Below are 22,802 nucleotides of genomic sequence, written 5' to 3' on the forward strand. Positions count from 1 at the left end.
CCACACTGTCTACAATCTCTTTGGTGCAGATTGTAACTGACCACTTGTAGGCATCTGGTCAACCTCTAGCCAAGCAGAAGACGGGGCCTGCCTAACTAGCACCCCCCTACCCAACACAGATAGGTTGAAGAAGTGCACATCTTTCCCTTTATTCCCCCCACTGCTCATCTGTCATTATTATTCTCTTTACCACAGGATCATTTCTCAGCCCCATTTGTTATTTCTTAGCCTTCTAAAGCTCCTCTCTAAACTATCCTTCCGAATTCTTATCTCAGAAATTGGTTTGGACAAAGCCTGTTGCAAAAAAACGTGTCTGGCCTTTGGAATTAGCGGTTTTCCCTTCCATGTGATCTGACTCTCTGTGTGCTTCAGGGAAGCCTTCAGAACACCAAGACTGGTGTCCTTTGCTGCTATCAGAGCTGCTCAATTTCTACAAGACTTCAAAAGCAGAGGGAAATACGTTTCTCCAAGCTTATGATATAGTTTATCATCTTTCCAACCCATGTCTGTCCTTCATTTTTTTCCTTTTTATAAATTTTTTTAAAATATTTTATTTATTTATCTGATAGAGAGAGCACAAGTAGGCAGAGAGGCAGGCAGGGAGAGAGAGGGAGAAGCAGGCTCCCTGCTGAGCAGAGAGCCCAATGTGGGGCTCAATCCCAGGACCCTGGGATCATGACTTGAGTTGAAGGCAGAGGCTTAACCTACTGAGCCACCCAGGCACCCCTGTCCTTTGTTTCAAAATGATGATAATCTTTGCACTTTGAGGAGGATGCAGGACACGGGTGGAAAAGTAAGTGGTTCCCTTTGATATATCCCTCTGGAAGGAAGCGTGAACAGGTGCAGAATTATTAATTTTTATGAAAACTGTATGGGTATGCACTACACCTGCATTAAAGTCCGCACTGCCTATGAGTCACTGAAAATGTGTCTTTTGGAATCCACATGAAGATAATGATAAGAACTGCAGCTAATATTTACTGAGCAGTTGCTAGTAGATCTGGTATCTGAGCCTTAACAGTCTTAACTCTGGAATCCACTCTCGTTAGCCTCTCTTCTCTATTGCCGCTTGGAGGGGAAGAAAGTCTCATCCTAGCTACGGACATAAAAATAATGTTTGTATGTGGGAGGAACTTGTGGACCCCAGTTTCAGACTTGATCGTGGCCCTGTGAATAAAACCAACAACGGGGTGGTCCTTAGCATGACTTGTACTTAGAACTGAAATGTTTCAAAGCATTTCTCAAAACCCCGTCTACCTAAATGAACCATGACTTAGATTTTGCTCTTTGTGGCCTATATTCCACTCTCCTCTAGAATCAGGCCTTCCTGGCAGTTACGTAAACATTTTCAGGGTGCAGTGGTACCACTGTGAATAGGAAGGCAAAGGCTGCTATTATTCCTGATGTGGAGAGCTGAAGGATAAAGGCAGACAAATCAAATTTGAGGGACAGGGGTAAAGATCAGGCCTTCAAAGAGAAACCCTGATACAGAAAAGAATGAACGGGTTGATAGGCAGCGTGTGGCAATAATCGGCTCCCCTCTGCAGAGACCTTTGGTCCTTGATCCCTGGGAGGGGTTATATGGCAATATTGCTTGAAGAGCTGGGAAGAGGCGCACAAAAAAGTGTTTGGAGCCTCAGAAGGGAGCCACATGACAGATGTTCACACCACAAGAGCCTCTTGCTGGCTGAGTCACCGAGCATTCATCAGGCCTGTCTCTAAAGAGAACCCTCATAAACTCATCTTGAGTACTTGTTCATGCTGTAAAGAGGGGACCAGAGAGAAGGCAATCAAGGAGAAAAAAAAAGAAGAATGGCAGCCTTCAGAATGGAAGGGTTTGGTGACCCAAAGGACCTGGCTGCCTTCTGTCAATGAGAAATAAAGCAAAGGGAAAAACCTACATTCACATGCTTCAGGGGCCACTGCCAGAGAAATAAAAGCTTTCATTAGTCTCTGTATTCTCTAATTAAGCCTTTCTTAGTATACAAGTGGGATCTGCTTTTATTTAAGAAAAAAGAGAATAAATCTAATAAATGAATAAAATAGAGATAAGTTGATTCCCTAGGTATCACGCAGTGTAGGCAATCTCGAATTTTCAATGGCAGCATGGGGCACTGCAAGAGAAAATTTCCAGAAGCATCCTCTTGAGTAAGAAGGCAAGGCTCAAAAGTAACTTGCAGTGGCCTGAAAGGTCCCAAACTGTCTGCTGCGAACTTGTTCAAAACTGTGTCAGTGTGTGATCAAGGAATCTGATCACCAGAGTCAGGAAAATAGCGGCAGTTCTGCACTGGGTCTCATTTTTCCACCTACTATGGAGTACGGGCGAGGGAGAGAAATAGCCTACAGTAGTTCCCAGACCTGGTCTTATGGCAAAACCACAACTTAGTGCTGGTTGTTTACACATACACCAGCACTATGTAGTTCCTAAGGTCAGCGCTGTATTTCTAACCCTGTCTGAGCCAGACACTTGGTACGTTCACAGAAATATTTGTTCCGTTTTGGGTGATATGGGCCTGAGAGCAGTGTCTTTGCTTTGAAAGGGCCCATGATGCCGCAGGCCCCAGAAGCCAGCCCGGGGCCTATGGCCCTGGGTCCTCAGCTACAGCTCTATCCTTCCAAAGGACTGAACCTGGAAGAAAGACATGACCTTGATTGGAGGAAGGCCCCTAAGGAGACTGGAAACACATTCGGTTTCTCTGAAGTTGAACACTGCATGCCATCTCTGAAAATATTCATGAATGATAATCGGTACAGTTTGCAAATACTTTTGTATATACACCTCACTTGAACTTATAGGGATGAAAGTCACTTAAATAAATTTGTGCTTTAAAGATCCAACTGTCTCAATGGCAAAACAGGGGAGCTGGACTTTAAGATTTTAAGAGTTTCTACCAGCTTGAAAAGATTCTAGAATTTTCTCCTTCAAATGAAGAACACTGGTAAATTATTCTTACAGATTCAAAAAGCATCTGGAACCAACTAAAACAGGGTGCATGCATGACAGCAGCAGTGTCTGTCTTCCAATTTTTCTGTGTTGGTTTAAGTTCTGTTACCCAAGGGACATGTTTCCATCGTGGCATCTATAACAATATGGGTGGATGCCACCTACTGCAGTCTATTTTTGGTTTTATCTTTTAATTTGCAACCTGTCTTTAAATGTTCTCACTACTAATGAGCAGGTTTATTAAGAGCATAGGGTGAGAAATGTTTGTGATCTGACCTTTTGGCTAATTGGCCAGTCTGTGTTGAAATTAATCTGGTGAAGAAAAATTATGGTTTCAAAGGCAGTTTATGGGAAAGCTGTTAGTTGCAATTGTTCATTCTTCTTTGGAAAACTGTGCAGGGATAGTAACATGTAGCGGGTCCACCATGGAGAGTTTGGCCCAGGCATACGGAAGGCAGACCTCAGAAAAGGTCACTGTTTGCAGGGTATCAAAGCCTCCTTATTTAGGCTCGAAAACTAGAGACTACTCCACTTTACCAGACAATACTTTTAAATTAACCTCAAAGATGACACTTCCAGTTGACAACCCATTGGAAATATGGCGGCCACTTAGGGGGGAGGAACAATGGCAGCCAGTGAACTTGTACACACTGGTAGTTGAAGGAATACAAACAAAAGTTGTTTACTGAAGACTTAGCTCGTGATTAAAACTTTTCTCTTTCAATTCCACTGAGAAATAATTTCAAGGTTTCATCTCCATCTGGAGGCCAGAATGTGGGAGACAGAAGCTTCTTCATGAGTGTGTAGAACTTGCATCAACACTGACAAGTCTCTGCTCCAAGTGTGACTTGCTGAGGAGGGTTAAGTGTACCTATTCTAAGCACCATTACTCACTGCTTTAGGGGCTAGCGGGGAGAATTTGGAGCTAGGAAAATATAAACCACATTTATCTTTCTGAACAATCCTCAAGAAAAATAGTGCTACCACACGGAGTATGTGGAAGACGTGGAGGAGAAGACCAGACCAACAGCAAACAGAAGGAAGCCACGATAGAAAAGTTTCAATCGCAGTGCAGTCATGGACGACTGGGAGGTGTTTCTGCTAGAAACTGTCACTCCCTACATTTTTGTTATTTTCATGTTCAAAGTCTGTTCCTGGCTCAAGGTCGCTGGAGGACATTTATTTCCAGGCTTCTCTTTTTTTTCTCTTTTTCAAATTATCAATAAATAATAGTCATGGACAAATAAAACTGATTCTATCCAGTGTATATGGGAGGGGGATAGGCTCAGGTAGGGTCAGGACAGAGATTATCTCCAAAGACAGTGCCTGGATTGTCGGAAGAGAAAGTGTTCATAAGAATAGGAGCTGATCACCTGGAACTAAGAAAAGACAGAATCACAGACGTTGGAGATCAAGATCCCCAAATCCACCCAGGTGAGTAGACGCTGTCAACAGGAGATGGCCTTTTTGCCTGGTTGGAATGTCCTCTGCCTAACTGGGGTCTGGCACACAGTGACTCCCAATTCATTCATTTATTCATTCCTTCCCTCACGTGCTCATTTTTGTATTCTCACCAGGCATCTGCTTCATGCCGGCTCTCCCCCAGGTAGTGGGTATGTCCTGTTGAATTAATACAAGATCTCTGTGGCCCTTCCTCTGATACCAGGACATGAAGCAACCTTCTGCTCAGGCATCTTCCTCTTTGTTCCTTTTTTTTTGGCGGGGTGCCGGGGGGGGGGGGGGCGGGGGATCTTCCTCTTTCACTGGCCTATGATGCAGAATGTCCTTGCCAGGTGGAGGGTGGTTCTGCCTGATGGACAGTGATATCTCTCATGGTAAACAGCTACCTGGTAACTGGTTTTCTCTATCAGTCCCAGTGTGACTGGCATCCAGAAATACGACACTGAGCATCAGGGTTTCTGCGAACAAAAGATGTGCTAGCTAAAGATTGTTAAGACCCACGCATTTTACTCTTCTTGAGGATAGGTGGCTTGATACCCTTTCCTTGTTTATATTTGGGTGGGGGGGGACTGTGCTAATTTGACAGGCCTGGCTATCCCCCTGGAATTCTGACCTCAGTCTTAATTTTGCTGCCACATCCTGTCACCATCAATGTTTGTTCCCCGGACTAGAGACTCTCCAACCAGGGTGCCCAGAGGCCCGCTAGGGAACAGGGAGACTCTGGAATCTTAGTGTCATATTTCAGGACATCTGAGATAATTTTAATTAAGAGGTATTTCCAGAAATAACTGTATCATAGAAATTTTTTTTTTTTTTTTGAGAAAGATCATTAACTTAGAAGGAAGGGATTGGATTTTGAGGAGTGAGCTTCAGCCCAGGAGAAAGACCATAAGCCCTGAGCCTCTTACCCAGGGAGAGAATCACACGATTACCATGCAGCACTCAACATGGAAAGGAGGAAAAGCGTCTGGAAACTTTGTGGGCGCACTGCCGGCCCTCAACTACATGTTAGTTCTGTTTTAAACCCCTACTGGTCCCCAAGGGCTTCTTCTTTCCTCTATTTATGAAATGGGATGAGTAATACCCAAATTCATCAGAGGACAGAAAATTAGTTATACAAGAAAGTCTAGCACTCAATAGGCACTTAATATTTATTGACTCAATGGAAAAATAAAAATTCTGAGTTTCAAAAAGAAGTGTATTATATCAAGCAAAACTATGAATATAGAAAGAAAATATATTTATCACTTTTTATTACATGAGAAGGAACATACTTGAAAATCAACTGTTTTGATACTATATTTAATATTAGAAAATATATTTTAGTTGTATGCAACTTAGATTATTGAGTAAAATAAAAGCTACACCTGCCTCGCTGTCATTATTGTTGTCTGAATTATTAGTTTGTACTCCAGATTTTTTTTTGTGGTTATTCTGTTATCTCTATTTTCAGTTTTCTCTGGAGGATAATTCCATACAAACTAATCCTTTTTCTTTTTTCTTTTTTTTGAGAGAGAGAGAGAGAGAGAGAGAGAGAAAGAGAGCTCAGGTGGGGGGGGGGGTAGGGTCCCGAGCAGGCTCCACACCCAGAGCAGAGCCCAATGCAGGTCTTGATCTCATGACCCTGAGATCATAACCTGAGCCGAAATCAAGAGTTGGACCCTTAACCAATCACGCCATCTAGGTGCCCCCTAACTAATCTTCTTAAAGCACTGTTTTCACCACCACATGGCTCAGAAACATCCTTCCTCTCCAGTCTCTGTCCTTCTTCCTTTAGTTAAATAATGCTCTCCATTCACAGCTTTTAAACCAATGTCCTCACTTAACCTGCCAGTTTTTCCTACCCCTCTAACTCAGGGCTTTTTTTTGAATCTGGGATGTAGAGATTTTTCAGGCTAGATTTTATTGTCTGTGAATATCTGAATGTCTGTATAAAATCGTGTGTATGTATGAATTTTTCCTGAGAGAAGACCCATTTCGACCAGTGACTAAGAGGACTCAAGACAACATGGAGGGAGGTGAAGACCCTTTCTATCTTTAGTCAGATCTCCCTTGTGCCCTCTGCCAGGGCTCTGTGCTCCTGCCTGGCCTGGGGAGTCCTCCTGTTCATCCCGTCCTCTGTCCTCTGACACAGGAACCCTCCCTCAAGGTTGGCTGAAGACCTGCCTCCCCCACTCACCCCACTGACACTCTTTACCCCTCCTCTGGCTCCCAGAAATGGCAGTCAAGTGCTGGGGCCCCACCACAAGACCGTGACACGCCCTCCGGATTTCATGATGGCTCCCTCGAGGGAGTGACAGGCAAAGTCCTCCAGCGGGATCCACCGATATTCCTGTGCCCCTCTAGCCTACACATGAGAGGGGTCATGAGGATGGGGGGCTGGGTGCTGGGCAGGCCGTGTCCCTCACAGACTGACAGAGTTTCGTTCCTCAACTAGCTGATGGTATCTTTCCTGAGGTTTCTAAAGCAGGACTCTTGAAGTCAGTCTTAAAAATAAATCCAAACAATCATAAAAAGAACACTTCTCCAGCCCCCCCTCATTTGCATACCACATGGCTGGCAGGTGTTCTCCAGAATCATTTTGGAGGAGCGATTCTAAATGTGTGCAGTTTCCTCCAGCTCGTGGCCCACACTGGGGTCTCCACGGGGTATCTTTTGATGGTGAAATATGATCGGTTCTGGGCAATCCTACCCACCTGCATACTCATCTGCCCCTCACCGTGAGCCCTGCTTTTGAAATCCACACTCTGAGTACAGACATGCATTAACAGACGTGACTTCCCCTCCTCTGATTCCTGTTGTGCCAAATCATAAATCCTGAAAGTTACAATTGTATTAACGGCTGGTCAGACAGGTGTGATGAGATGAATACTGGGTCACTGACATATTAGCTGCAGACAGAAAACAGTTAAATGGAGCGAAGGGGCAGGCAGGAAGAACATATAAAAAAGCTACAGATCTGGCTTGATTGTGGTCCCTTCAATTTGGAGAAGCATGACCGTTATCATCAAAGGTCAAAGGCAGTTACTGGTACAAACATCAATAAAGTTGAGATTGGGGAGGAAGAGCTCGAAGAGATAAATTGAGGACATGTTTTCTAGATTGAAGGGACTTGGTGAATCTACATATTTTAAACTCTTGGGAATAGATCTGGTTATCAGTAAACTGGACTGTTCATGTACTTTTGTGGGTTCCGGCTATGAATAGGTTTTAAAGAATTATATCAGTGTACACTAGAAAAGATAAAGAGCAAGGAGAGATTCTAAAATTGTATCTGCTTTATCGCCCATTTTCTTGGATTCTTAGAATCAGACATTTGTGGTTTTTGTTTTTTTATGAAGGAGATCCATGGTCACGTTCTATCTCTCTGAGCCAATCTCTGCAGAGGATCAGAAATCCTCTGGCAGTCTGAGGCTGACAGTTTTGTTGCGTTTGTGTAATAAACTAGAAGAGAGATTCTAACTTTTTAACCCAGACTTTGTGGTCTGAATACATTACTCTTAACACGATGTGTACGTCTTGATTGAATGTTAGACTTAAAATATGTGCTCATTTCTGGGGTGCCTGGGTGGCTTAGTTGGTTGAGCATCTGACTCTTGATTTTGGCTCAGGTCACGATCTCAGGGTCATAGGATCGAGCCCCACATCGGGCTCCACACTCAGCAGGGAGTCTGTTTCTCCCCCTTTCCCTTTGTCCTCTGCCCCTCTCCCTGCTTGCACTCTCTTTTCTTTCAAAAAAAAAAAAAAAGTCTTAAAATTTTTTTTGCTCATTTCTGTCCCTCTCCCTGCACCACCATCAGTGATGCAAGTACTGCCGGTTTTCCAAGTGCAAGCTGTGGACCACCCCTGCACCGGGAAAGGTGCCACATTCTGGCAAACGGGGCATTATGTAACATCCTTCTCCATTAAGGGCACATGGGTGGTCTACCGCAAAGTGATTACATTTGCCATTTCTTAGCTGCCAACAAATGTATTTACTTATTAACACTTGATATGTTGAATGCTCCCAAAGAGGGCTACTGAGCAATTAAGTACGACTCAGATAAATTCTGAAGGCACCAGAAAGTGACTTCTCTAATGGCAGTTTTCTTCAAAGCATGATATCCCCAGCAGGGAGAGCAGCAGAGGGGATGAACAAAGGAATGCCAGGTGAGGGGCTGCATAGAGGACTCTGGGGGTTTTAATCTCTACTATGGCTGGCTGTTTAGTCACAGTAATCTAGAGGTCCTCAACTTTGAAAATTCAAATAAGATTTAACTTTAGGTTCATGCTCTTGGTGCAACATTGGCTAATAAGCAAGAAACCAATATTTTGTGTATTTTATGATCAAATTTTCACGTACATGTATAAAAACTGCTAATTCCAGATTATCATCAAATTTATTAAATGAGATCTGTTATGACCCTTAGTTTAGAATATTCTGGAATCCATTAGCAGGATTTTAAGGAACTAATAAAGGATTCCTTTAAAAACTGATGGATTCAGCTGGGAAGCAGCAGGGTATAGGAGAAGGCAACCAAGGTTGGACTCAGAGGCCCTGGATACATGTCCTCATTCTGTCCCATCAGGTAAGAGTTTGCGCCAGGCACTTGCTCCCTGAAGGCCTTAGCAACTCCTATAAGGGTCTGCTTCCTGTCAGCTGGCACTCTCCATGTGACCTTTCTTTCGACCAGCCAAGTGATCCTGGAAGGAGCCACTACTGCCTTCATTTCGGGGGAGGAAACATACTGGAGGTTAAGTAGGTCATCAAAACCCAGGTGTAGAATCGCAAACGGTGACACGAGACTGTGGACTCTATGCATGGTGCCACCCAGGTTCTGTCTGAGGCTGTCAGGATTAGGAGGACAAGGCCCCTCGGTGGCTCTATTTCAGCCACGCTTGGAGGTTTCTACCCCAGAGCTCTGCTGTCCAAAACTACCAGTAAGGGAGAGCCAAATAAAGTCATGTAAATCAACACTAAAATCTAAAATTCAGTTCTTCATTCATAGTAGATACTTTCAGAGTTTCTCCTGGTGGCTACTGTATTGACTGGTGCAGAAAAGGAAGATTTCCACCATTACAGAAAGTTCTGGTTAGTGCTTCTCTAAGTGTTGACATTCTGCTTGCCGATTACAATCTATGACTCATTAACTGAACCTGACCTTTGTCCTTTAGCGACTTCTCTCCTCTTGTGGCCCAACAAACACCTCCAACCCTCCTGCCTTTAAGCCTAGACTTCCCAGCCATGATTTTCTTGGCATCCTTTATTCTCTTGCTCCTTGATATTCTTTAAGGCAACCTCTGCCAATCCCTAACTGTTGGCAAGTCATATCCTTTTGACTTCCCCACTCTTGTTTCTGGGATATAACACAATACTAGAAACAATGATAAAATAATAAAATGAAGAGAATGCACGCTCTCAACCCTAACTGGGTTGTCCCTGCTTCTCAGCATTTCTTTGGCTCATCTAACAGACACATGAACACATCCCTTACGATGCCTCTTTCCCAACACCCCAGACTCCCATGATCCTCATTCTCCATAGATGACCCACCTCACAGTCAGTGTCCCAGGAGGACGATACAAAAGCTGTTACCATGAGCTTCCCCAGCACGTTCCTCCAGGTTTCTTGTTCCTTTACCCCAAGCGATCCACCAACTGCTTTCCACCCGGCAGCACTAATTGTCTGCTTTCAATCTTTGCTCATGTCTCTGCCACTCAGAAGTTCTCTTCCCCAGCCCACCTCTGCCACAAAGCAGTTTTTGGATCATCCCATCTGAAAGCAACTTCTATTTTCTCCAAGTTTCTCTAACATTTTCTCTGAACTTCTCACACAGATTTCTAACTGGCGCTGCTTGTAATAATGTACAGGTCACCCGTACCTTCCCCACCAAGCCACAACCAATATGCAAGGGGGGGCCTGATGGATTCAGCCTGCACCCCTGGAGGCAACTAGCATGGGTCTTGGTATAGATAATCCTCAGCACATATTTATTTAGTGAATTTCTACATACCTATTTATGAAGATGTCAGATTAATTTCCAAGGTAGACAGATTTAATTCAATAATCAATTGATGAATACACTTCTGATGATCACATGAAGTTCTAGCTAAATGACTGGATTACCAGATCTTCTGATGGGTGGTGTGTTGATGACAAGAACTGTAATAAATGGGGCCACAGCAGTGTAGAATATCATTCTGCTGGGTGGGGGGGGGAGGAGGTGTGGCACAGGGACAAAATGATACAGAGTGGGCAAACAACCAAAGAAAGGCATCAAAGCTGTAAGAGACTTACCTTGGGTAGCAATATAATGATTGGGTCGATGATAACCCTAAAAATAAACGAGAAAGAATATTTGACCAACTTAAAATCGATACGCAGAGCAGAAGTCACACAGTAAGTCTGCCACAATGAATGCACAGACAAAGACCAACAATGGTGTCGGCTGGAAGTTCAATGGCCAGACGCAGTAGCACAGAGTTCCTCATAAAAAGCAAAGGTGCATCACACATCACAGTTCTGTTGCTTACACAGGGGGTGGGAGTAACTTAATCATACACTGGCTATGAGATGATGGGTGAGCAATAAACACTAACAACTTATGGATTCTCTGAAATAACATGACCACGACTCTTATTAGATTGCAAACAGGCTGGGAATGTGCAATAGGATTTCATTTGTGTTCGGGATGTTATTGGCAAGATGTCAAGGGTTTTAACGCATATTCTGTCCTGCCGGTCTAGGCAGCTATATCAATAGTGATACTGAACATCATTCTTAAACGCTGCTAATGGCATGCCATGCTGCTGTAGCAAGAGCCAGAAATTTGAAGAGGCAGAAATTCTGCAAGGCCCCTTCCTTTTGTCGTGACCCCGTGAGAAGGGGAAAAGATGAAAATTGGGACCAAAGAAAGAATGGAACAAAGAACACTGGAGGATCAATATCCGGGAGAGAGAAAACCAATTTAGAGAAAATGACACACAGGTAACGGAATATCACCATGGATCTTAATACTTTCCATTTCTGTCCCCCGAGATTACTCAATATGCGGTGCCCAAAGCCAGATGGGAGACAGGAGAAACTTGGAGAGGAAATACAGATTTCTCAGACAATTTAAATGCATGTTTGTTGGATGTTTTTGCTCTTAAAAAAAGTCATTGATAATGAACAGCAAAGGCAAACATACTCTTTATACAACTGACCTGCTGTAGGTCTCAAAGACTTTTGACAGATATTAAATAGGATTATTAAATGATCACTCATTTCTTGCCAGATGATAGGGGCCACAAAGCAAGACCCTGTCTGATGTACGGTCCCATGAATCAGTCCTAGCAAGGCTAGGAGATAGGAGGAACTCGTTTACAAAACAGTAAACACATAGCTGGGAAGCAGCTTCTCTAGCCACAAATGACTTGCGCTGCTAAATGCAATGGTCATTTCTCCATTCTGATCTCTGCGACCTGTCACCATCTATCTGACATGACTAATCCCCTTGAAATACCTTCTTCTTTGCCTTCTGGGATATGATGCTCTCCTGTTTTTCTTCCTCCCTCCCTCCCTGGCTTGTCTCCCTCATTCATTTGCCCATTCCTCCTCTTTGCCTTGACGTTGATGTTGGAGGGCCCAGTTCTTGGACACTTTCCTCATCTACATGGACTCCCTTGGTGATCTCACCTGGTCCCGTGACCTTCAATGCCATCTGTACGCTGATGAATTCTGCATCCGCACTTCCAGCCTGGCCTTCCCTGCCCCACCCCAGCCCCCAATTCCGATGTGGGATAATCTACTTAGCACTTTCATCTACATGTATAACATATATTTAAGGATTAACATACCTAAAAGTGAATTCCTTATTTCCCCCCTCCCTCCCACCTGAATTTCCTCTGTCCACAGTCTTCTTCCCAGATAATAGCAATGCCATCTCAAAGGCACCCTGGCCCCTCTTTTGCTCCTACAACCCCCAAATAAACTGTCAGCAAATCCAGGGCTCTGGGTTGAATGTGGATCCAGGATCCTACCATTTCTCATCTTCCAGGGCCACCATAATTCCAGGCTCCTCCCTGCCACTCCCGCCAGCCCAGCTCTCTCACTGCTCCTGTAGCCCCCTGGGAGGACTTCATGCTTCTGTGGGAGATGTTCATGCTTCTATTCACACCCACCTACAATGTGTTCCCCTCTCCACTCTGGGATCATATCACCCCTCTGCCCCGGTGACTGCCTATGCCACAGTAAAAGCCCACATCTGTATGATTTTTTACCTTATCTGTGCCTACAACCCTTTTGACCTGTTCACCTGTGACTCTACCCCCTCGACTCGACTCTACTCCACCAATCCTCGCCTGCTTGTTTCACTTCAAATTTGCCAGCCATGTTCCACAGCAAGGCCTATTCATGGGCTTCTTCTCAGTCTGGAATGCTCTTTCCCTGAATACCTACATGGCACAATTTCTCCACTCCAATATTACCTTCTCAGTAGAGCTGACTCCAGCCACTCTACTCAAAAATTACAATCCACCTCCAAACCGCTTCTCTATATCCTCCGTTATGGCTTCCATTTTCTCCGTCGTACACACTACCACCTAATATACCATATAGAATTAACTGGTTTCATCCATTTATTGCTGTTTCCCCCAATTAAAGCACCAGCTCCACTGGGTTGGAGGTCGACTTTTGTTTTTGGTCTGAATCGCTTGCAGTTGCAACTCCAATATCTACACCAGTAACTGACATATAATGTAATAGGCTGCTCAATAAAATCCCGTTGACTGAATAAACGGGCCCTGAATATTGACTCTCTTCTCTGTTAAAATAAAAACCAATTAATCTGGTATTTTCATTACTTTTATGTCTTTCCTCCTCTGCATCTTTACCTGCCCATTCTTTAAAGTTTAGTTAAAATCACTTCTAGCACAAAGCCTAATCAGATTCCATTTACTCCTTCAGGCCTTGATTCATCAAACACTTAACTAAGTGCTTTCAGTCTTGCAGATCTGGGCCCAGAGCAGGGGGTACAGAGATGAGTAGGATACTGGCCCTGTGCTTAAGGACTCTGCAGGGGCTCTAGCAGCTGGGACTGGAGGAGGAACAGGATTCCCATGGAATTTCTCAAGGGAAAGAGTATTACAGAGAAGATATTTCTTACTTTAGCTTCTAAACTGTGAGGCCCTGGGGAGAAGGTAACAGATCTTGGACACCTCTGAATTCTCCCATAAGGTACTCACTAAATGTCTGCTGGGTAAAGAAATAAGTACAATGTACTTAAGGAAGAAATTTTGCTTTAATGGAAAAAAAATCTAACTTGGGTTGGTTATGTTTTGGGCCATTATGAGGTTTAGGGGTTCATTTGAGGAACAGGATGGGAATTAGTCTTCAAACAGTCATCCTGCAGGGCCCACCCTCAGATCCATAGCCAAAGTCTCAAGCCTTTCCAAGTCATACTAGAAATAACATTTCTTCTGGTTTGATGCTAGATTGTGATGCTAGTACTTTCAGTAGCTTCTGATTTATACTCAACCAAGAAAACCAAGAAAATAAAAGAATTCATATATGTATGGGTAAGAACTATATATGGATAAAAACCTATATATATGTATATCTATCTATCCATATATATATGGATAGATATATTTATTATACCTATTATTTATTTCCCTGCCCATGGAAGTATTGATGGGCTAGAAGACAATGTGACAGCCTAGCACACTGCCTGGGGAACTGCAGAAGTCTGTTTAATGTGAGCCTGGGCCTTGAAGGTAACAATGACTTCCCTTCATTTTCAGGCGACTTTTGATTTCATTCATTCTTGCAACTGAAAACATGCTGTCTCCTCAGGAATTTATTCTAATGTAAGACATTAAGTTAACATGATGCAGAATGAACAAAGAAGCTGTCTTCAATAATGAAACAGCCTACATATTTAATGACGTGTCTTGTGTGCCTTACACGTCCTGGTTAACAGCTGCAGACTACTTTGAAGGCAACTTAAAAGTACAGTAATGATGCGAGATTGCAAATCATCAAATTAAGAATTAGAGAGTTTTACCTATTAATATGTAAACGGGTTTTTTTTTTAAAGTGTCAAATAATCTAAGTGGTTGACAAAAAAAAACCCACCAGAAATAATGTTTTCTTGGTCCGTAGGAGTGCAGGACAGCAAGGGAGGCGCGGAAGGGGAGTGGGGAGCTCACCAGCCCACAGGCCCACTGGAGACCAGGACTGGCCATGTCTTCCCCCAAAAGTTCTGCAGGGTGTGGGGCGACAGCTATGTGTTTGCTCTGGAGTTGGAGCAATGGGTGCCCACCCCATGTCACAGCAGACACACGATGTGGAATATGTCAGAACGGTTGGGCTTACGGACAGTTTCAAAATACATACATCGATATAATTTCCGTTGATGTAGTCTGAGTTGGTGTCTCCTTCTATGGTCTGTAGCCTTACCCGCGAATGATCGTCTGCGAAGCAAAAAGAAAACAGTGATTGAAAGCAACCTGTTGGGCTGTTTAGAGCCCCAGAATGAAAGCCCATGACATAGAGATCAGCCACATCCACACTGCTTTAAAGATAAACAAAGAATTAAATACTACACAACTTCCACCCTTCTTATTCTTCTCTGAAAATTAGGAAGAATTTATAATTATTCGCATTTTACAGCAATTCTCATTAACTTATTCTTTGATCACTGACAGGCATGAGGCACTGACGGAGGTCTGAAACTTCCCCACTGAGTCCTGGGAATCACAACAGACTTCTTTCTCAGATTGAATGTGTAGCGACTTCACTAAATCCCATACAAACCCTGAGATTCTGATGGCTGCCTTTGACGTCCGCCTTGGCAAATGATAGTTTTAAACCATGGCCCAGGCTTCTGGAAGGTGCAGACACACACCTAACCCGGATCATCCCTCAGTTCCCTAAGCGGATCTTTACATTCCATATGTGAGTTTCAGAGTCAAATATGTGGTTTAGAATTCCTCACCTGGAGTTTGGGGGACGTTACTACACCTTTCTGTGCTTGGCTTTTCTTATCTGTATCCTGGGGTTTAATAGTGACCACCTCAAGGGATTATTGGGAGTATTAAAATAAAATAAAAAAGAAGAGGCGCCTGGATGGCTCAGTCTTTAAGTGACTGCTTTTGGCTCAGGTCATGATCTCAGGTCCTGGGATCAAGCCCCACACTGGGCTCCCTGCTCAGCAGGAAACCTGCTTCTCCCTTTCCCTCTGCTGCTCCCCCTGCTTATAGTCCTTCTCTTGCTGTCTCTGTCAAATAAATAAATAAAATCTTTAAAAAAAAAACCCAAAAAAAGATTAGAAGAGAGCCTCGTGTACAGTAAGTGATGGATAAATGCCAGCTGTTGCCGCTGTCACGTGCTGTGTCATGGACACATGGGCTGTTCTCCTCGCTTCTCATCTGTACAGCTGAGGTCCACACACACGAGAGCAAGCCAGGAACAGACCCGTGTGCGGTTGGAAGTTTTCCTTGAGGTGACCTACCTGAAGATCTAGTTTCTCAGAGGACATCTTGCTTAAAATCAGAGCCCCTCCCAACCCTCCCCCGTGCTTGTTTTTTGCTGGGGCCGTGGGGGAGGTGAGTCACTGGGGAGCTGGGGATGTGTGGATTGTTCCAGCTTTTGCATTTGTTGGGAGAGCTGGGGCACACACACAGTTACCGCAGAGCTGGGCGGTAAGCAATTCCGGCAGCAAAGCCATTTGAGCCTCCCGAATGAAAGATGTTCCAATAGACCTGAATCATGGCCCTTCTGCACACATCAGGCTTTTAGTCAGCTCCTCTGAAGGGAGATTAGGTCTGCCTTCCTATACTCCTTGACTTTCCCTGGGCAGTTTTTTTCAAATGCAGGCATCACATTAGAAGCTCCCAATCTTCAGAAGCAGTGCTCTCCTTGCCAGGAGCTCTATTGTACCTCCTTGTCAGAATCCCCCTTCTCTCACACTTTATTTCTCTTAGAACCTGAGGATGAACACCGCCCATTCCCTGTGATTTACCACTCTTGGGCTTCTCAAATTGTTCTGGAATGTTCTGCAAAGGGACTTCAATCTCTGATAAGACTGCACTCTCATCTCTCATAAACAGAGCCTTTGAAATAGAGTTTCTCCATCATCTCTACTGTTCAGTTGGTTATCTCTCTCCCTCCCTCATTTTTTTTTTTTAACTTGGCTGCTATTTCTCCACATTTAATTGCTTTACCCTCCTCCTGATGGGGAAACCCTGAAGACATATGCTGAGCATATTTCCTAAGCAGACTGAGACTGCTTTGGGTTCTCTTTATATGCCCGGTAGTATCTTCTCCTTATTCTAAGGCTGATTTTACTAGATTATAACTTCTTGGGGTCAGAGGCCACGTAGTGTCCATTCTGAACATCCCCGTGAGCACCTCTCAGCCAGGCCACTGTGCCCAGCCCCACGGCCTCTCTTCACAGCACTGCCTGCAGTGATCCCCAACACACAGCAGGTGCGTGCAACCCCCTTAACCGCTCACCCCACTAACGAATACCCTGTTTCGATTGTCACTGTCTCAATGGAAGAAGGGGCAAGTTGTGCTCAGGCGAGGTTCGCTGGGGCTTTCTGGGGTGCTGGAAAGGTCCTGTTGTGGACTTACTTAGTGGTTTTACCAGTGTTTGCTTGACAACAAATCTGCTTACCTGTATTTGGAGGCTATATGCCCTGCTCTGTAACTATATTTCATTCTTTAAAAATAAAAGGGTCCGCCTTGAGGGCATTATGTTATGTGAAATAAACCCAGCCTGGGGCAAATACTGCATAATTCCACTTCCATGAGACAGTAAGAGTAGTCATTTCACAGAGACACAAAGAAGAATGTGGTTGCCAGGGGCTGAGGGGAGGTGGGAAATAGTGAGCCAGCGTGGAGGAAATACAGACTTGGGGAAGATGAGGAAGTTCTGGGAGAGGGTGATGGGTGCATGACAATGGGAGTGAACTTGCCACTGAGCTGGACACTCACACATGGTTAATGTGGTAAGTTTCATATTATGTTCATTTTACCACAATTTTTTTTAAAAAGTGGGAGTCCACTTTCTCCACTCCTCCCTTGTAGAATACCTCTTCAAGTTCCCCTCTACGCCTGGGTGTCCTGAGAAGCAGCATCTTTAAAGCTGGGAAGGGCATGTCATGGACTCACTGGCTTAGCACCCTTGGGAGTTTCCCTGTGACTCCCCTTGCCCCGATGAAGGCAAGGCAGTGGTGACAGTGACTCTAGAGCTTGCCACTAGAGAACAACTGTCATACATTATTGATGTGTACTCAGGAGATGGCTTAAGATTACTGCAATGAGGCTGAGGAGGCATTGTTTTCTTTCAGTGATAAAATGTGTGAGTATTGATAAGTCAGTGTATCTTAAGGCAGGGAGACAGAGAGTTTAGCCGGGAGAATGGGCTTAATCTCTGAGAGGCAGGAGTTAGCTGTGGAGAACAAAAGGACATGAATTTTGCCCAGTGAGAAAAGGCTGGTCATTGCATGAGTGCCCTCTTGGTTGTCCCGGGCCCGCACGTATCAAGGTAGTCCTCTGCCTTGCGGCACACCCGTGAGAGCACTGTCTTTCCTCAACAGCAATGAAATAAAAAGCCTAGTCTCGCCATCACTCATGCTGAGTCAGAGGGAGGAAGGGCAAAAGAAATAAGAGGATCTGTCCCTCCAGCCAGGAGGGTCTTCCCTAAATTCCTGCTGCACCTCTGAAAATGCCTCGGCGACAGAAACCGGGATTCTCGGGCATCCTCTTTTAAATCAAGCTCTCCGTTGGTTATGGAAACAATAAATATAGATGGTTGGGCAGCAAATAAGTCAGTACATGGAGGTTCACTGCCATCTTTTCTTAAAATCTCATTCACCTTGAATCACAAGCCAATTAAGAAGACTCTCATACATCAAGCATTCTTTTAGGAAAGCTCAGATCTTTCTCCTGGGGCATACTTGAGGTGAAATACTACCCAATGACAATGAGGAAATGCCCAGAGGACATTTCCGGCATATTGCAAATATGGGAGGCTCTCAGGCAAAGGATCCACAGAACTGCTGTTGCCCACTGGTTGAGCCCCTATCCTTCCACTTTGCTTTGGAGGCCGACTAGCTGGGGGAGGGCCTTGCTCAGTACTAGGGTCTATCGTTTGGGTTGAAAGGAGGAAGAAGTCTGGAGAACTCAGCTGTTCAGGTATAAAAGTATGAGAAATCCAATAGGATTTGTGGCTAACAACAGGTCAGCTGTTCACGAAAGTCAAGGGGTTGAGATTTTATAGATTTGCTCTCTCCGGGAGATACAGCCCAGTAAGGTTGAAGAGACCTGAGCTTTAGACTTATCAATTACCAAACCCATTTCTCCTCCAGTATGGGGGGTTTTTCCCTCCATTATTCCCAAACCATATCATGTTGATACACTGCAGCGTTTGGCTCTGGTGTCCCAGAGACCCTGATTTGAATCCTGGCTCTCCACAACTCCCCCCAATTGTGAACTTAGACCAACTCTGAATCTTGCTGAGCTTCATGTACAAAGAGGTTGATGATGGGCTACCTTCCCAGGATCGTTGGGACCAAGTGAGAAGAACATGTCAAGTGCATGGAGTATAGGCCTACTATAGGAGTATAGTTTCCATTAAAAAGGAATTACCCCTTTTATGGGAATAAAAGTGACATCCTTGTTGCTTAGCAATTCAAACTACAAAGAGCCCAGGGTGCTTGTTTGGCAGTCAGTGGAGGAGAGGAAAACCTGTATACTCTAAGCAGCCAACCTTTTAGAAAGATGAGCTTGAGCTACTTTTGAAGAGGAAACAGGATGAATACGCCCAAATAGCTCCCACATCTTAATCCCCCGGCATCTATTCAGGAACTTGTCTTTTTATTTAAATATTTCCTTCTTAAATCAAGGCGTAATTGACATACAACATTACATTAGTCTCAGGTGTATAGCATAATATTTGATATTTGTATATATTGTAAAATGATCACTGCAATAAGACACTAGACAAAGTTACACATTTTTTAACTTATTGTGATGAAAACTTCAGGATTCACTCTCTTGGCAATTTTCAAGTATTACTACAATATTGTCAACTATAGTCACCACGCTGACATTATATCCCCATGTTTTACTTATCTTTCAGTTGGAATTTTGTGTCACTTGACCCCCTTCACCCATTTCACCTCTCCCTCAACCCCTCCTCCCTCTAGCAACCACAATGGTGCATTAGTTTCAGGCGTAGGACATAGTGATTCAATATTTATCTGCATTACAAAACGCTCACCACAGTAATCTAGTCACCATCTGTTATAATGCAAAGTTGAGATAATATTACTGGCTATATTCCCAATGCTGTACTTTTCATCCCCATGTCTTATTTATTTTATAACTCGAAGACCGTACCTCCTAATCCCCTTCACCTATTTTGTCCTTCCCCCCCACCTCCTCCTCCCTTCTGGTGACCAACTGTTTGTTCTCTGTATTTATAGGTCTATTTTTGTTTTGTTTTGCTCTTTTTTTTTAAGATTCCAGATATAAGCGAAATTATACAGTATTTGTCTCTGTGACTTATTTCACTTAGCATAATATGTTTAGTTCCACTCATGTTGTTGCAAATGGCAAGATTTCATTCTTTTATGGCTGAATAGTATTCCATTATTTCTATATATCTGAATGTATGTGTATGTATTCATAACCATTATATATATAGATAGCTAGAGATACATTTACATCTATTTATGTATGTGTCTGTCTATCTAATACCTCTCTATCTATATGTGTGTGTGTGTGTGTATCTTCTTTATTTATTCATCCATATTCATCCATTAACAGCCACTTAGATTGTTTCCATATCTTGGCCATTGTAATGATGCTGCTGTGAACACAGGAGTGCATATATCTTTCCAAATTAGATAACACCTAGTAGTGGGGTTGCTGGATCTCATGGTAGTTCTGTTTGTAATTTTTTGAGGAGGCCCCATACTGTTTTCATAGTGGTTGCACCAATTCACATTCCTACCTATAGGACACGAAGTCTCCCTTTTTGCCATATGCTTGCCAATACTTGCTACTTCTTGTCATTCTGATAACAACCATTCTCACAGGTATGAGGTGATAGCTTACTGTGCTTTTGATTCGCATTTCCCTGATGACTACTGATGTTGAACATTTTTCATGTGCTTGTTGGCCATCTGTATGTCTTCTTTAGAAAAGATGTTTATTCAGATCTGCTGCCTATTTTTAAATTGGATTTTTTTTCTGGGTTATATGAGTTATTTATATGTTGTGGATATTAATCCCTTATTGGATATATGATATGCAAATATTTTCTCCCATTCAATATGTTGCCTTTTCATCTTGTTGATGGTTTCCCTTGCTGTGCAGAAGACTTTTATTTTGATATAGTCCCATTTATCTATCTTTGCTTTTGTTGCCTTTACTTTTAGAGTCAGATCCAAAAAACCATCACCAAGAGCAATGTCAAGGAGCTTACCACCTGGGTTTCTTCTAGTTTTATAGTTTCTGTCTTGCATTCAAGTCTTTAATTCATTTTGAGCTAACTTTTATATCTGGAGTAATATAGTAGCCTGGTTTCGTTTTCTTCCATGTTGTTTCCCAGTTTCTCAATACCATTTATTGAAGAAGCTGTCCTTTTCCCATTGTATAGTCTTGCCTCTTTTGTTGTAAATTAATTGACCATATAGGTGGGCTTATTTCTGGGATCCCTATTCTGTTTCATTGATCTATATCTGTTTTTATGCCAATTTTATACTTTTTTGATTACTATAGCTTTGTAATGTACTTTGAAATCAGGGAGTGTGAGGCCTCTAGCTTTGTTTTTCTTTCTCAAGATTGTTTTGGTTATTCAAGTTCTTTTGTGGTCCCATACAAATTTTAGAATTGTTTGTTCTTTTTCTGTAAACAAATGCCATTGGGATTTTGATAGGGATTGCACTGAACCTGTAGATTGCTTTGGGTGTACAGATATTTTAACAATATTAATTCTTCCAATCCATGAGGACAGAATATCTTTCCATGTATTTGGGTCTTCTTATTGTTTTCAGAGTATAGGTTTTTTACCTTCTTGGTTACTAGGTATTTTAATATTTTTCATGAAATTGTAAATGTGGTTGTTTTTTAATTTCTCTTTCTGATAATTTGTTATTAGTATATCGAAATGCAAAATACTTTTGTATATTGATTTTGTACCCTGAAAGTTAGTGAATTCACTTATTAGTTCTAATTGTGTGTGTGTGTGTGTGTGTGTGTGTGTAATCTTGATGGTTTTCTATATATAAAAATCATGTTTTTCACAAATAGTGACCATTCTACTTTTTCCTTTCCAGTTTGGACCCCTTTAATTTCTTTTTCTTGCCTAATTTCTACAGCTAAAACTGCTAATGCTTTATTGAATAAAAGTGGCAAGAGTGGGTGAGCAGCCTTGTTTTGTTCCGATTTTAGAGAAGAAGTTTTCTGTTTTTCACCATTGAATGGGCTTTCCCCCATTATGTTAGCTGTGGCTTTGTCATATGTGACCCTTATTAAGTTGTGGTACATTCCTTCTATACCCACTGTGTTGAGAGGTTTCAACATGAACGGATGTTGAATTTTGGAAATCCATGCTGACAGCTACTTTTCTAAATACAATTTATTCTGTCCCTATCTAGTTCAAACCATTTAAGGATATCAACAGGGAACTGTTCAACAGTGGTCTCTGTTGGGGAAGGTCATCGAAAAGATGTGACCAGTGGTTGACCCATGAGTTGGACCTGGGTACTTCAAGTTCCTCACCCATCTCCCCATTATCCTTGGAATGTGGTTCTGCTTGTTTTTCCTTCTCCCAGAAGCTACTCCAAGGTATAGTCTTGAGACAGTGATATGGTGTTGAGAACACTTGCACACTAAAGGTGACCGAAGCTAGTTAAGATCTCTTCATAAACTTTTAAGATTTGGCGGGCAGATGCAGGGATCCTCTCATCTTGCTGCTGCCCAAGACAAGCTCTGTATATAAATTCCCTTTACTTATTAAAACTCCCAACTACTATCCTGGAGCGCCCTGCCTCTTTCTTTGTTCTCTCCCTTCCCTCTGTGCCTGGGAAGCTGGTTTCAGAGGACACCCAGGAAGCTCGAAGAGGGTTGTGAACCAACAGTCTTATAAAACAATGGAATATGATATAATCATCAAAAAGGATTTCTATGGATTTAATTTCTTTACCTGGGAAGATCTCTGTGACATATTGTGAAGTAGAGCAGGTTAGAAAGCAGCATGTCTCTTAAGAGTCTGCTTATATGAAATAATTGTATATGTGTGTAGAAATGCATACTGGGATAAGTGAAAGTGTAGGAATTCTACTGGGTGGGAAAATTTAGAGTCATATTTATTTTCATCCTTATGATTTTGTGTATTATTTTAATAGTCTATGCAGTTCA

At 42.9% G+C, this 22,802-nt stretch overlaps 1 protein-coding gene across 14 annotated transcripts in view; it reads right to left on the reverse strand.

Annotated features, from left to right (window-relative positions):
- Nucleotides 1-22,802, reverse strand: part of PTPRM (protein tyrosine phosphatase receptor type M) — a 793,799-nt gene that overhangs the window by 65,504 nt on the left and 705,493 nt on the right. For all 14 annotated transcript variants that reach the window (XM_046025010.1, XM_046025008.1, XM_046025007.1 and 11 more), the window contains 2 exons: nucleotides 14,763-14,839; nucleotides 10,683-10,719 (listed from right to left, as the gene is read on the reverse strand). In XM_046025010.1, coding sequence (XP_045880966.1) covers nucleotides 10,683-10,719; nucleotides 14,763-14,839 — 114 coding nt within the window. The remainder of the gene's footprint in view (nucleotides 1-10,682; nucleotides 10,720-14,762; nucleotides 14,840-22,802) is intronic.

Source organism: Meles meles, chromosome 12, assembly GCF_922984935.1.
Source record: "Meles meles chromosome 12, mMelMel3.1 paternal haplotype, whole genome shotgun sequence".
Lineage (NCBI taxonomy): Eukaryota > Metazoa > Chordata > Mammalia > Carnivora > Mustelidae > Meles > Meles meles.